Source organism: Pagrus major, chromosome 16 (genome assembly GCF_040436345.1).
Source record: "Pagrus major chromosome 16, Pma_NU_1.0".
In the NCBI taxonomy this organism is placed as follows: domain Eukaryota; kingdom Metazoa; phylum Chordata; class Actinopteri; order Spariformes; family Sparidae; genus Pagrus; species Pagrus major.
In genome coordinates this window covers 21553002-21568127 of record NC_133230.1, presented here as the reverse complement: position 1 = coordinate 21568127, position 15126 = coordinate 21553002, and the positions used below count along the sequence as shown (strand labels likewise).

Sequence of the window (15126 nt, the reverse complement as noted above, 5' to 3'; positions counted from 1 at the left end):
TCATCACTCAGACATGTTAGCACCGGCTGAGCTACTCCCTGATCCATACCCCCGGCTGGCACTAATGCCTGTAAAACATCCCCCTGTGCAGCCAGAGTCAAGGAGAAATCATTACACTTCTAAGCATCCCTTTTGCCCTCTGTTTCAGCATGAAGGCTCCAAGCTGGTGCTCCTACCTATGTCCTCCACTTGCTCCAGATAGTCATTATAGTCTTTGAGGCTGGAGAAGTCAACATCTCTCTTGTTGTAGCTGCAAAGAAAGAACAGAATCGCTGAAACAAATAGTAAAACCTGATGAAAGCAAATATGCACTGACATTAATAGCCTCCATTAAATCAACCGTTTTATAATACCATGTCTGCATGCTGCCTAATAGACACACATTAGATGTCAATTAAGGGGCTATTAAAGAACAGAGGAGAGGGAGAGAGGGAAGGCAGGGAGGGGCTGAGAAGTAAAAACCTGGCAGGGAAAGAGCCTTCCCGTTTGAGCCCCCCCTGGGGAGACTCATTGTCTACAAAACAAACAGTGTAATGAGAAAGACAAAGGTGGCTTAAGAAGTGGGAGGAGGCATGAGATGACACATAAACACGCAGAGCCGCACCCCTCGCACTCCAGGTTCATCCCCCTCACTCACATCTTCAGCACCTTCTTGCGAATCTCCACCTCCTTATCTACGGCCGGGTCTTCGAAGAGCTGCACGCGGAAGTTACTCTTCCTCAGGGGCGTGTCGCACTGCACGCAGTTACCTGAGCCACGCACGAACAGCATCTCCACACAGTTCTCGCATCTGCATGGGAAAGACGACAACAAAGCAGAACATGCCATTAAGCTGAGGTGGATGTTTCCAGAGGTGACCCAAGCTTAAGAGTCAGTGGGTGTCATGTGTGGGTGTATGTGGCTGCCGAAACCCAATTTTCCTTACAGAAAAGCAACTTTGTGTTTCTTCTATGTCTGTAAGTTACCATGAGGCACAGTGGGTGATAATGGGGCACATGAATATTTCCTCTAAGTGCTCAAAGATGGCTGGAATTATGATTGGAATGTCGATTAGGCTGCCTCCAACGCTCAGACAAGAGGAAATTAGTCTGACACCCCATCAGTGGAGTGTCTGTCTGCACTGGAAAAACATTTCCTTTATTGTTATTTCAACAAACCTCAGTCATTCTGCCGCGTTGCATAATATGATAAAATCCAGCTCAGTAATTCACTGTGTAGTCTATCATTATAATAATGGACTAGGTCTTACGTTATTTGGGAAAAGCAAAGAAATACAGACAGCAATTGTAGTGTTATATGGATTCCTTACTTCAAAAAGTATTTTAAAATGAGTTGTCAATTGTGCTTGAGGCTTTAATTTATGTTTAAAAAAGACATTACATATGCAATTCTAACATTTCTCCCTTTTCTGCCAAAAAATGTCATTATTATTCCTGACATGGTGCTTAAATCAAAGGAAGATGCATTATGGACAAGTTTAAGCCACGTTTTAAAATACCGTGGAAATGTAGGCAATTATTGATCAAAGTATCAACTGTAAATCTGTTTAATGGTTATGATTACTTTCCAAGACAAAATATGTAGCAGTACAGCACAGTCATGATGACTTTTTCAGATGGTTCCTCATATAAGCGCCCATGAATCACAATTCTGCTCAGTAAAGAGAACAACCCTCGAACCCGTCACCAATCCTGAAACACGCTTCAGATGATGTTGGAAAATTTTCAGGTAAAGTCCAGGTTCAAACATGAAGGTTTACTTCATGCACCATAGCGATGTGACTCCATGGCAACTGGCAGACCGACCCGAGGGCACAACCCTGAGTTTAGCCATCAATCACACCTTTATGCAGGTAGGCGTTTACCCATCAGTCACACTCAATGGAGGAGTGGACACTGAAGACAATGGGAATGTTCCTAAATCTCCCCTGATGGGCTAGAGGGCCTGGATAAACGTTTGCACAGTACACTCTTTTAATTAAGTCTCAGTGGAGCTTTATTTCCACAGGAATTCACCTTCCTGCTTGTGAATCACCTTCACAAAAATGAACAACATCTGGTTTCCAATCTGCTTTTGACAGTTTTTATAATAAAATACAGCAAAGTTGATGAGAAAAAGCCAGATTTTTCACTATACGTCATTGATGGTATGGTTGAGTCATTTCTTTCCAACGTCAAAGCCTGGGCTTCAGACAGTGGTGTGTAGTCAAAAGCTCTCTGGGGGATGGAGCCTATTAGAACAATCATGACCGAGTCATCATGCAAGACATTTTGCTTCATCAGCAGGATTGAAAACAAAAAAAGCAGTTAAAAGGATAAACTGCAGAGCCATGGAGTTTGGCTGTTTACACCTAGCATCTCAGATATGGGTCAAACAAGACCAACCAGCCAAGAATGACGCCAAGCTTTCACAGTCACACAACAAACAGTTATGAAGCACTGCTGAAGACTATCTTACAAGCATGCCAGGTCAGCTTGGCTTAGAAGAAGCCACAACATAAAAATGAAACAGAAACATCTGCGTTGTCCAGTTGGTGCTTCAGAGCATGAGGAGCCCCTGCTCAAGTGCACCCGGGAAGAGGCAGATGTTCACTGCGGCCCCAGGCTACAGGAGATGTATAGGCCTGGCCATATGGAGGTAGATGGAGGGATTCAGCTTGTTTCCACAGGCCCACAAAGAGCCCATTCATCAACACGGGGCGAGGAGTGGGGCGTAGCTTGCCCCCTGCCCCATAAATGGACCACACAACAGAACTCTCAAAGGGGAAATCCTGTGTAACTCAAGAGCAAAGAGGTGAACGTCTAATAGCAAGGGAGGAGACTTCGAGTCAATCTGCCATCTTTCTCCTGAAATGCACCTTCTCTTCAGTGACAGCTTTTGGATTGTCTGCCTGTTGCAATTTGTTTTGAAAAGGGGACTCAGAAATCTCTTGCCAAAGCTATCTTCTTGGCATACTGAACAGACATTTAAGTGAGTCAACAGACCACTAGCAGCTTGCCATCTCTGTGTCCCTGGGCTGTTGTCGCTGACTGAGTACTCCTGACTCCTCCCTCTCTCACCTGTCCTGCTCAGAGCTCCAGGCTCCTATCTTTCCCATCTGCAGCTGTCAGCAGGTCAAAGACGGGGGTGGTAAGAGGAGGGTAAACAGGGTCCTGGCTCAGCAAAGAGGCCTCCACACCACCACCAACCCCCACCACCCCTTAGTGACATTGCCTGCATCTTTGCCTCCTTATACAAGAAAGAACAGAATGGACGAACAGCCAGGAGCTGCATTCACTCGTTTCTGCCACAAAGCTCATGATCTTCACAGAGCAATAACTTGAGTCCAGACAGAGCAGAGCTGGCTTTGTGTCAAATTTCAACCTGCTATGACGCTCTGTCCTGCCTTGTGACCTACAGTACCTGCAGCAGCACGGTCAAAAAATGCTGAGGCCCAGGAGTGTGATTGCTTACACAGGAAGCTAGTATAGGCTTGTGTGATCTTAAAAAAATAAAGCTTGGATTTGGTGTACTTTGTAAAGAAACAAAAAGGGCAGCATCACGGGTTCCAAAGTTTTTAGATAATAATTTCAATGTTCCTGCTGAGAAATACTGTACAGTCAGAATCACAAGCTAGTCTGATGTTAGGCCCTGTATTAACAGCAAAGGCAACACAATTTTTAAGCTTGCACTTTTCAGTTCTCCTGACCCATGAAACTTGTAGTTGTCCAGCATCTACAGAGAAAATTAACAGAATTTTTACTTCTGGAACCACACATGCCGCTTGACTAGTGTGTATCAACCTAAAACATATAACTACCAGGTATAGGAAACTAGCTTCTACTTAATGAGGTGTGTCTATCCGGTCAGCCTCAATATAGAGAGCGGCCCCTCTGATCCCCATCGTATGTCTAAGCTACTATCATTTGTGGCTGCCTGTGCCTAGTGTCAAATGCCAAAGGACATGGACCCGGTGTCATTGTGCAAAGGTAATAAATAACGCACATCAAATGCCCCCGGTGACAGGGATACGAAATGTGCTGTGGTGGGGTTTAAATTTAGATGCATGCTAGAGGTGGAGAAGCTCAATACTGCATTGCATTGCCCCGCCAGCCCAGACTGGAATGGCCACTCAACCAGGCCCAGGTACAGAGAGGCTTACAGTAATATACATGAATGAGCCAGTGAAGAGAGTCCAACCAAGGCTACAACTAATGATCACACTTAATGCCAATTTAATAATTTAGCCCATTCACATAACAGAGAAAAAATATCCATTGCCCTTTTCCAGAGCCACAGGTGACATTTTCAATTGTTTTATCCAACACAGTCCAAAACTCAAAGGTTTTTTCAGTAGTTCGCAGAGAAAGCTCCTGATGTGTTCAATGATGTTCGACTCAGAGGGTCACTTCCCAGAGGTTTAAAGGTTGTTATGTCAAACTCTGCTAAACCAAATCAGATAGTAGCAGAAAATGGAAACATTCAAGTAAAGTAAAAGTACCTCAAAATTAAATAGTAAGTACATTACTTGAGAAAATTGTACTTAGTTGCATCCCATCACTGGTTAATTCTAAATTTTGGCACTAAGATCTTTATTTTTACTGCAAATGTGTATAAGTTCTAAATATCTGTTATCTGTGTCCGTTACAAATAAGCCATATTGGCCCTGAAAAAAACATATCAGTTGATCCTTATTGCAGAGTTAGGCAGAAACCACAAATTGTATTAAGTGTGTGGAATGATATATCTTTATAATTATTTCTGGGTTAGTTAGTTGTGGATTTATGTATACATAGACATCCTGTATTTGCATGTACAGATTTGCCTTTCTAATTTCATATTTTTCATATTTCCCTTTCTTTCTTATTCACTTTTCTGCATAGAGTTCTTGCTTTCACCAAATGGAAAATCAGTAACTGTGAAATTGAAACACGTTGCTCAAGCTACAGCACTGGTCTCTGAATCTATCAACTCACGAGGAAGCCTAGCTGCAAACAAAAAAAATGACATCAGTGATGAAAATACTAATACAGTTTGAGAGTACAGCAGTTTCCAAGTGCTGCATTAATTCACCATGGCACTGGCTCTGAGGAACGAATTCAAGGTGACCTGGACTAGGACATCTCTCCAAATTGCTTCATTGCAGAATCATTTTAATTTTCTGTGTGTAGCCCTGCATCTAGACAGAGGCAGTGAGTTATGAGCTTGCTGACCTGATGACAAAGCACGACCACTTCCTGATGGTACAGTCAATAAACAGACAGGGTCGAAAAAAAGATGCTCTCATCAGGCTACCGCCGTCACCGCGTGATGCTCTTCATTTAAATGGCCCGGGTTTTTAAACAGATGACAAGGTTAAATATTGGAAAATGCACCGCAAACATGTTTTACTGAGTACTGACATGAGGATGACGCACAATCAAAACTGTAGCATATAAATAGAAATAGTGTAAACTAGTGCCAGAAAAACTGGTTTGTCAATTGCGTTGGTAGTTGTATCAGTCAAAATAACATGAGTCTGCTAGTGGTGACTACTTGTTGAAGTTTTTTGTATTTTCATGAATTTATTAGATAGGACAGCTTAAGAGTGACAAAAAATTTGATGACAGACAGGGATGACATGCAGCAAAGGTCACAGGTCAGATTCAAACCCTGGGCTGCTGCAGCGAGGACAAAGCCTCTGTACATGGGGCGAATGCTCTACGAACTGAGCGACCAGGGCGCCCCATCAAAGACATTTTTTAACTAAAAATACGACATATTTTCTTGTTACAGTTTAACAAAAACAAAACGTTCTTATATTACCTTGTTTCATACCATTAGAAATTTGCTTAAAGTTTAGTTTAACTTAAGTTTTTTAAATAATTTAATAATATTTTAGGCTCTGGTAACTTGTGATGGGCATTTTTTCTGTTTCATGCAAAGTTAAGAATCCTGCCAGGTTTAAAAGGTAGCGCTAATGGAACTGACCCATAAAACCAGACCTACCACAGGGAGGTTTATCTAGTAAGTAAAGCATGCTTACGTTTAGGCTCAGCCTTGAGATGTTTAAGTTTAGGTACGAAGGTTAAGACAGTCATGTTTAGGTTGCACAGTGGTGGTGCATCATGGTGTGGGTTAGGTCAGGGTATGGTCTTGGAGAGATTTGTGTCTCTGCTTTTACCTACAGAATTCATAATAAACAGTTTCTGGGATTCATTAGTTTCGGGGAAAAAACATATATTAGTTATGGCTGCACAATTAATTAAAATATAATCAAAATCGCAATATGATCAAGTGCAAAATCCTTATTGCAAAAAAGCTGCAATTTTTTGATAAAGTTAAAATGTGTATTATAAAGAAGTACTGTAGTGCTGCAGGGACGCCCTGGCCAACATATCTTGTTCTACAGATGTTGTCGACTCCAAGAGATGTCACAGAATCATGATTTTAATTGTTTTTTTCAAGGAAAACGAAAATTGTGTTACAAAAATCATCATTCCCACTAATCATGAATCATGTCACAAACATACTATCTGTCAAGTAATCACAATATGATTTTTTGACTACATCGTGCAGCGCTAATAGTAGTCGCAGGTTAGATTGTATTTGTTCCTTTAAGTTGGCAACTTCAGCACATACTGCAGACACACACAGTTTATACCCATCATCATCAATCACTCTCCTCTCTGCCACTCTCCTCTTTTCCATAAAATGTCCTATAACAAAGGAGTGACCACTCTTAATAAAGCTGTCTGTCTGAAGACCTCTTCTACCAGTGTTTCACAGAGAGGCAGGCAGGTCAGGTGCAAACAACCAATGTGATATTTCATGTTTATTAACAATGTCTCGTGAGGCTGACAGCTGTCATTCAGCACTATCCAGGCTGTGATGGAGCATGAAACCTTCATATAGACCGTATCAACTCGTGCCTTTATGCTTTATTTAGTCTTTCCAGGAGGTAGTCAGCAGTATTAATATTACATCAGCAATAAGAGCCGGCAAGAAGTCAAATTATTTCATACCGCTTTATATTTGTGACGAAATCACAGAGCACAGCTGATAGCTAAAAGCTCGTGAAGCTTGAAATAGTCTCCTACGTCTTTTGTTTGTTTACGTGCAGCTATTCAGATTTAGGAGAAGGTAGACAGCCTAACACAGCTGGAAACTGTTTTAAAATAAGACGCAGCAGCCACATGTGTGTGTTTCTGTGTCGCTGTATGTCTATTTGCACAGTTTGAAGCAGAAACCTCGTCGTGCTCGTGGATGTGTGCTCCTCTCTGTACTTTATTTTAGCAGTCAGATGTGAATACTCACAGCGTGTGGCCGCAGACGTTCACCATCAGCTTCAGCGACGGGTTCCTGTATTTGGTTGTTTTGCATCTCGGACAGCCCTGGTCGTCCATTTCAGTCTGCGCAACACAAAATACAAAGTTTGAGAAGGATGTCAACAACTAGCAGCTCTCCTGTCACTTTTCAGGCGGCGAACCGCTGCGTCACACAGAATGCGGTCCGACGAGAAACGCCACTAATAAGAGTAGTTCCTACCTAATGATAACCCCCAACAGCAGCGGTGGTGGCACTGTGGTGCAGGCGCACCCAGGGGTCCTTGAGGAGTCTCAGGGGGTCCGGGGTAGAAAAAAAAAAGCTGAGTGGTTTATTTTCACTCATCCACACAAAGGCTGTATTTAGTGTGAGATCGTATAGGATGGTTGTTTTGATTATAGGCTCCACTGTCTCCTCTGTGCAGTACCCTATAGATTACTCCATATATTCCATGATCTAATGTGAGCCTGAACTGAAACATAATTAAAAGCAAAAACCTCCACAGATGTTGTTCCCCAGGGCTTCTGACATCATATATTTTCTGGATGAATGTGGAAATAATTCACCCAGGATGATGAATATACCATGTGGTTTATTATCTTAAAATAAAGTGTATTATAGTGATAAAACACTAATACTAGCTGCAGGGCAGGTTGGTCTACATTTAAATCCAGAGGTTATAGATCTGAAAACATATATTCTATTACAGCCTCAAAGCCAAAAAGTCTAGCCTACGTGTCATATTGATTTATTGACTTTGTATAAATGTCAGATTGATCAGACAAAAAGGTGGCCCACTGAGTTTGAGTCCAGTGGCACATTCAACTGGAAATTATTACAAAAATGACCAATTTCTCAAGTTAAGTTTTGAAGGTATTCAAATCTTTTTTATTTCAAATTATATTCATGGAGACATATAAGTTGATTGGAGCCTAAGAAACGTGAAAGGTGCAAATAAAACTAGAGCTTTACATTCTGGAGGACAGAAATATCACAGCACACATACTTCTCTGTTTATAGATCGGACACTGCTTAATGAGATAATGAGGTGTTTGTTGTGACTTGATTCAATGTGTGAGGGACTTGTGACGGGGAAACTGGCAATAGTCACACCTCATTTTCGTCTTATTCAGCACCTTGAACTATTAGGCATCTGTACTGGTTTATTGCTGTATCGCTTTGAGGATCTGGTTCAAACAGTGCTGGGATTTTTGAGTGTAATAAAGTTAAAAATGGGTGATTTGTGGCTCTAGTCATTTAAAAAATGTGTTTTTTAAAAAAAATATATCCGACAAATCCAGTCTCATTCTCAACTTTTACTGAATGCGTTGATCTAATTTAAAAATAGTAAAAACCATTTCAGATGGGACATTATTCCTGTTTGGTCTCCATACCTCCATATGAGAATAAAACTGCTTTTAAGTTGCCACATGAAGCTAAGTCAGCTCCTGACAATACGGACAGCACGGATATCCCGTTCCCACGGATCCCAGAAGCACTCACCTTGCACAGGTGAGCTACGGGAATATACTGGAGGTTATATGAGTGACAGCTGGAAACCAAACATTCGTGTCTGAAATCCCGCTCGCTCCTCCCTGTTGGGGCCCTCGGCGGCCAATAGCGTGGCTCTCCTGCAGATAGACCCCAGTGTGTCTCCTTCCAGCTCCAGTCCCCGCAGAGTAAAAGTCACGTTGGAAGGAAAAGGGGAGAGAGATATCTACTTACAGCTGCTGTCAGATATCCGATCGCATTCGCATGGCGAGGAGGTAACCTGATCGAGCTGGGAGGAGTGACTTTACCAGGGAAGGCTTGAACAAAAAAAATGTCTTCTTCTTCTGCCGGAGAAGTCACAACAGCAAATGACATCAAGAGGGAAAATGTGAAGGAGGTGGATACGCGGGAGTGCATCAAGCTTGTGGCGCTGGACGCGGCGGAGTTGTCCATGGAGCGCACGACTCCCAACACGGACGCGGTGCGCACGGAGCTGCTGGTGAGCGCCGCTTCCTCTCTGGCTTTCTCCCCGGAGCAAGTGGCTTGTGTCTGCGAGGCTTTGCAGCAGGGAGGCAATGTGGACCGGCTGGCCAGGTTCCTGTGGTCCCTGCCACAGAGTGACCTGCTCCGCGGCAACGAAAGCATCCTGAAAGCCCAAGCCCTCGTTGCTTTCCACCAGGCGAGGTACCAGGAGCTGTACAGTATTTTGGAGAACCACAGCTTCAGTACGTCCAACCACACCTTTCTGCAAGATCTGTGGTACAAGGCCCGGTACACCGAGGCGGAGAAGGCGCGGGGGAGACCCCTGGGCGCCGTGGACAAGTACAGGATCCGCAGAAAGTACCCTCTCCCCAGGACTATCTGGGACGGCGAGGAGACTGTGTATTGTTTCAAGGAGAGGTCCCGGAACGCACTGAAGGATCTGTATAACCAGAATCGGTACCCGTCTCCTGCCGAGAAAAGAAATCTCGCCAAGATTACAGGACTCTCCTTGACCCAGGTCAGCAACTGGTTCAAAAACAGGAGACAGAGAGACAGAAACCCGTCCGAGGCACAATCAAAAAGGTGAGGCAAGAAAAAGAACAAGGCGCAGACTATTTCAATTAAAGAAGTCTTATTAATTAAATTGTTAGAATATTCCTGTGCGTAAAAGGCGCGTTAAGATAGACCCGGGCTAATTTTAACAAAGTATTTGGAAGCTTATTACGAGGAAGGGCGCCTGCAGTTTATAACACTCAGTGACTGACAATACTCAGTGTTTTTCATAAACTCCCGTCGGACTCACTTGACAATGTAAATCATCAACTGTAGGTGATTAAGAAACAAAAGAAAGTACGCGTAAAAGGGTTTGGAGCACGCTTTTAATGTTTTGAAATATGAAGCGGTTGCCATTCAGATCGGGTTTCAAGTGCGTTGGTGCTAAGGGGCATGGAAACCATAAGCAACAAAATAACATAGTAGGTCCCACACACACACACACGCACACATACAGTGGTTTGACTGTCAGACGCGAGGAGCTGGTGACTTTGATGAAACAATTAACAAGGTGACTTGAAAAGTTACTTTAATTTCTTCTTATCTCCTTGTGCCGTGTGGTGCACGGACACACACACACACGAGCGCGCGCACGTGTCCCCTAGGCCAGCACATAAATCATTTTCATTATCACTTTTTTTTCCCTTCCCTCTCAGACCAAAAAGGACCTCAGAGCCTCCATCAGCTCGTGCGTTTCATTTCATAATCCTGCACAAACAGACAGAAGTGAAGCTTCTTTCATGTTTCTCTCTCTGTGAACAAAGCTGACGCACACCTGGTGGAGGTGACCCCTCTCTCTCTCTCTAGCTCTCTCTCTCTCTCTCTCTCTCACACACACACACACACACACACACGCACACACGCACACACTTCTTACTATAGACTGCATTGAAGTCGCAACTAAAATGATTCAGAGAACAACTTTTAAAAGTTGAAGATATTTTGACATTTTGAACAAATTGTCTCATATTTTGTATCAAGTAGTATCTTTGCCTTTATTCTTTCCTGGAAGTGGGGGGTGAGACGTTTTCAGTGTGTGTGTGTGTGTGTGTGTGTGTGTGCTGTCGAGGCTGCAGCTGTTTGAATCAATCTTAAAAAAAAAAAAAAAAAAAAGAGCAGCTTATAAATAAACAGTATGAGCCACGTCTATATCGTTTTAAAGACTTCATGAAAAGAAAAACAAAACAAAAAACAGGGAGTTTGAATTCCGACAGCGTGTTAAATTGGGGGTAAGAAATTCAAACAAATACTTTCAGCCATTTGTTTTGTCACGCCACCAGCGCTGGCACTTTGTCACGCCAGAATTTATTGCGGCAAATGGTTGCACGGTTGTTGACGTTGGTCGGTTGTTGTCAGTGCAGCTCTCCATGAGGTAAGAGAGGGCTGCACAGTCACAAACACAGCCTGCTCTTCAAAGCTGTGTAATAACACAGCAGCAAATGTGACTGTCTGCTCTGTCTTCACTACAGGAGAGATGTGGGCGGAATGGAAATAAAACCAATAAATACATTTGTATTTTTTTCTTGAAATCATATTGTAAAAGTGCTGTAAAGTGTCTTTTTTGCCAAAAAAAGTGTAAAAATGGGCAAGAACTACTTTATATTTATATTAGGGATATTCATTTTTCATATTTTGTTTAATTTCTCTTAAAGTCACCTAATACAATAATTCACTACAAAATATGTATATTTTTTGTTTCATTTGTCATTTATTCTGTCTTTTTCCACAGTGAATCTGATGGAAACCACAGCACAGAGGATGAGTCCAGCAAAGGCCAGGAGGAGTTGTCCCCTCGGCCCCTCTCTAACTCCTCAGATGGGGTGATCACCCATGGGGCCCTTCCCATTCAGACAGGGCCTATGGACAGTGGGGTGGTCATCCAGCAGATCGGGGACATCAAGCTGCCCCCTGGATCCAGCAGTGGCGGTCTCTACAATGGCAGCCTTGTGACCAGTAACACCTCCTCCACCGTGTTTCACAATGGTGGCTCGTCTTACCTCCACACACCTGGAAACATCCTCTTCAACGGGCTCAATCTGGGCATCCAGCCCCTGGCGTTCAACCCTCTTAGGTCGTCTGGAGGGGTGCTGCTCGGGGGGTCAGGAGTGGACATGCAGATGCAGACAGGTCATGAGAAGGGACTGGGCAGTTCTGCTGAGGACTCGGCCCTGCACTACACCTCCTACGCAGGCTGTGTGAACGGAGCGGAGGTGAAGCTGGAGGGGGTTCACACCATGGCTGCCCAGAACGGGGGCTCCTCTGTGCTCACGTTCAGCTCCCCGTCAGGTGCGCTGCAGCTGGGTGGCTATAGCCTGGTCCAGGTACCGAGTGGAGTCCCCGACAGTGATGGCAGCTCATTACTCAACAGCGATGTGGGTCTTCCTCCACTGCAGCTCTCCTCTGCCTCATCTTCCTCAGCAATCACACAAGGTTGGTTCAGATCATTTAAACCAATCTTATCAAGGCTTGGCCAATATTGTATAGTAATGGAGATTTAGAGGCATTCATTGCATGTTTCCCCCCTTTTTAAAGGCAAAATGAGTGAAAACAAAGTATAGACCTAAGCAAAAAGAATCCCTCTTAATCACCCACTACAAGTGTGTGGTGCTCTGCCTGTATTTTCTTATTTTGCTGTGTTCTGGATGTTTCTGGATATCCACCTTTGGGCAGTGGGTGTGTGTCCCCCAGCCAATAACAGAGTGTGAGGAATGGGATGTAGCAATCAGGTGCCAGATCGTAAGGATGAATCCAAAAGGGAGCTACGAAAATGGAGGAGCTATTTTGAATGTTTCGTTTACAAACTGCAACCACAAATCCTGCTGATTCTGCCTTTAAGCAGTCAAGTTGATTCATTAAAGTTTGTTATGGAGCTGCACTGAAGAGCAGGGACAGACTTAATTAAGATATATCAGTGTATTAGGATAACCAATCTCCAGACATAATCTACTCCACTATTATAACAAACTATACATGTTTTATTCTCATATGTCACTCTCAATCTGTGGTGCCCTTTGCCCTCTAAATGTTCCAGTGCAGTGCTACGTGTCCGTGGTTTGTCAACAGGTCTCTACTACGTCAACCCAATATATCTGAGCTGCTTCATTCTTGGCTTGTCTGTGTTTGGGCCGTAGCCCAAATGGCTGATACTACACATAACACAGAGCAGAGGAAACAGGGAAGGGCCACACACACATGCACACACACATAGAAGAGGTGGTCCTTTGAAAACCCCAGAGATGAATAAAAACAAGTTCTGAAGTCACCATCACTCATCATCATTGCGCTCTTGATGTGCAGAGCAGGGAGGAGGGGAAATATGTTTCAGACAATCAGAGGCCATGAAACGCACTAACAGGGAATCAGCCACTGCAGCACTTAGTTTGACATGAAGCAGAGAATCTACACTGGGATGAATAATAAGGAAAAACAGAAAATTGCAGCTTGCTGTTGAGTCCTGGCAGGCTTTTACGCTCGTTCTCTGGGGCACCGCAGGGTTGAACTTAAAGAGCACAGAGTGTGTGAGACACACAACAGCAACTTTTGGGCCAAGGCCTGCTGAACATGAAACATATAATAGTGTAAGGAATGAGAAGGGGAGGAATGGGACCTCCTCAGACTAGTAGAGGTGTAGATACTGTATTGATTGATCCATTGTTGTGTCACCACAGGTACCCTGCCTCTGAACAATGTAGCAGTGACTTCTTCCAGTGACGACTCCTTCCAGCAGCATGACAAGCTGACCATGACGTCCCTGCACCACAGCACAGTCCTCTACAACATGAGCAATGCTGGCCAGCCGTCCATCAAGAAGGAGCCTCTGGAGGGAGGTGTCTACTCCTCCTATCACCACGGGCTCCACCTGGACCCCAGTGGTCAGCTCAGCTACACCACCCCCAGCTCAGAAGAGGTCCCCTCCAGCCAAGGTCCCGCCTCGACCACCGAGGTCTCCGCCATCAGCTCGTCCAGCCCTGAGCCAGAGGTTTACACCACCCTCACCGTCAGCACGCCCCTGATGGCACAAACGGACCCCAGCAACCACCACCTCCAGCCCACAGAGTATCTTGGGGGCCACGAGGTGGCCCGGGGGCCCTCACACCTGATGGGCTCCAGCATGAACAACAACTACATGAACCTTTCACAGAACAAGGTGGGCTCAGGGGGTGTGAACGAGATGGTGCGGGTGATGTGTGGGGAGATGGAGGCCGTGGAGGGGAAGGAGCTAGCCAAACTACAGACAGTGCAGATGGAGGAGGACATGGCTGACCTTTAACCTCAAACCTCCCTCCTCGCAGAAGCACTCATGTCCGCCCCAAAGCAGCGATATGGTGAATCTTTTTACTTTAGTGTGCGTGTGTGTGCGTGTGGTTTTTTTTTACCATTCATTTCCTTTAAATGTTAAATTATTTGTAGTTCATTTGACTTTTACAATGCACTCTAGTCAGAGAGGAGCCCTGTGGGTGGGCATTATCAGTTTATCTTTAAACTAAATAAAAGTCTATGACATGTTTTTAAAAGCCCCGTTCGTTAGAAGGAACGTTACGACTGTTACAGGCTCACAGAAGAAGTCGCTGTGTGAGTCGGAGCCGTGTTTAAATGTGCATTTTTATAGACAACACCTGCTACTTCCTGTTGAGCGGATTTGATCCGTGGGAGCAGGTGCTGGAATGCCTCGAGTCATGTGACCAGGATGTTCCTCCAAAACTAAATGCGTCATCTGGGTCAAACCAAAAAGGTCATTCAGTAGGGGGAAGAGGGAGACAGCCTCTATGAAAATGGTCGGTTAAAGAGCGACAGCTAACACACATACGGAGAGTAGGTCGCTTAACACACAAAGCTGCTGTTTTAGGAAAAAGTGTCCTTCAGTAATCACTTTAAATTCTCTGAATGCCTCTCAAGTCACTGCAAAACCCTGCTTTTGTGCTTTATATCACACCAAATGATCTAGGAGTGTCGAAAAAGGGACTAGAGTTAAGACGAATGTGCCTTCCTGCTACTTAAAATACACAATGGCATCGATCTGTTCTGGCATTTGCACTACCATAACGACATTACAATGTTTGAAACAGCCTTCATGTTGGAGGGTTTGTCATATGTGACACACCTCAACAAATGCACACTATTTCAGTGATGACTCAAGTTTCAAGCCTCATCATCAACCTGTGAGACCGAGACATGAATGATGACCGAGAGGTCACGTTGTCGGCCTCACATGTTGTCCATCATATGTTGTTTATAATGCTGCAACTCATTGTATGTTAACTAGATGTGATGATGCTTTACTATATCCTGTTTCATTATGATGTGTCTCCAAATGTC

At 44.1% G+C, this 15126-nt stretch overlaps 2 protein-coding genes across 2 annotated transcripts in view; one reads left to right on the top strand and one right to left on the bottom strand.

Moving 5' to 3' along the window:
* The window catches only part of mnat1 (MNAT1 component of CDK activating kinase), a 33951-nt gene extending 26509 nt beyond the window's left edge, over positions 1 to 7442 (bottom strand). Inside the window, exons 1-3 of the mRNA XM_073484375.1 lie at positions 7276 to 7442; positions 638 to 790; positions 177 to 250 (exon numbers count right to left, since the gene is read on the bottom strand). Of these exons, the coding sequence (XP_073340476.1) occupies positions 177 to 250; positions 638 to 790; positions 7276 to 7364 (316 nt within the window). The 5' untranslated portion in view covers positions 7365 to 7442. The remainder of the gene's footprint in view (positions 1 to 176; positions 251 to 637; positions 791 to 7275) is intronic.
* A 1664-nt stretch (positions 7443 to 9106) lies between these two features.
* Positions 9107 to 14080, top strand: six4a (SIX homeobox 4a). The gene is made up of 3 exons (XM_073484016.1): positions 9107 to 9840; positions 11540 to 12240; positions 13479 to 14080. The coding sequence occupies exons 1-3, from the start codon at positions 9107 to 9109 to the stop codon at positions 14078 to 14080; spliced, it is 2037 nt and encodes a 678-aa protein (XP_073340117.1).
* The last annotated feature ends 1046 nt before the right edge of the window (positions 14081 to 15126 follow it).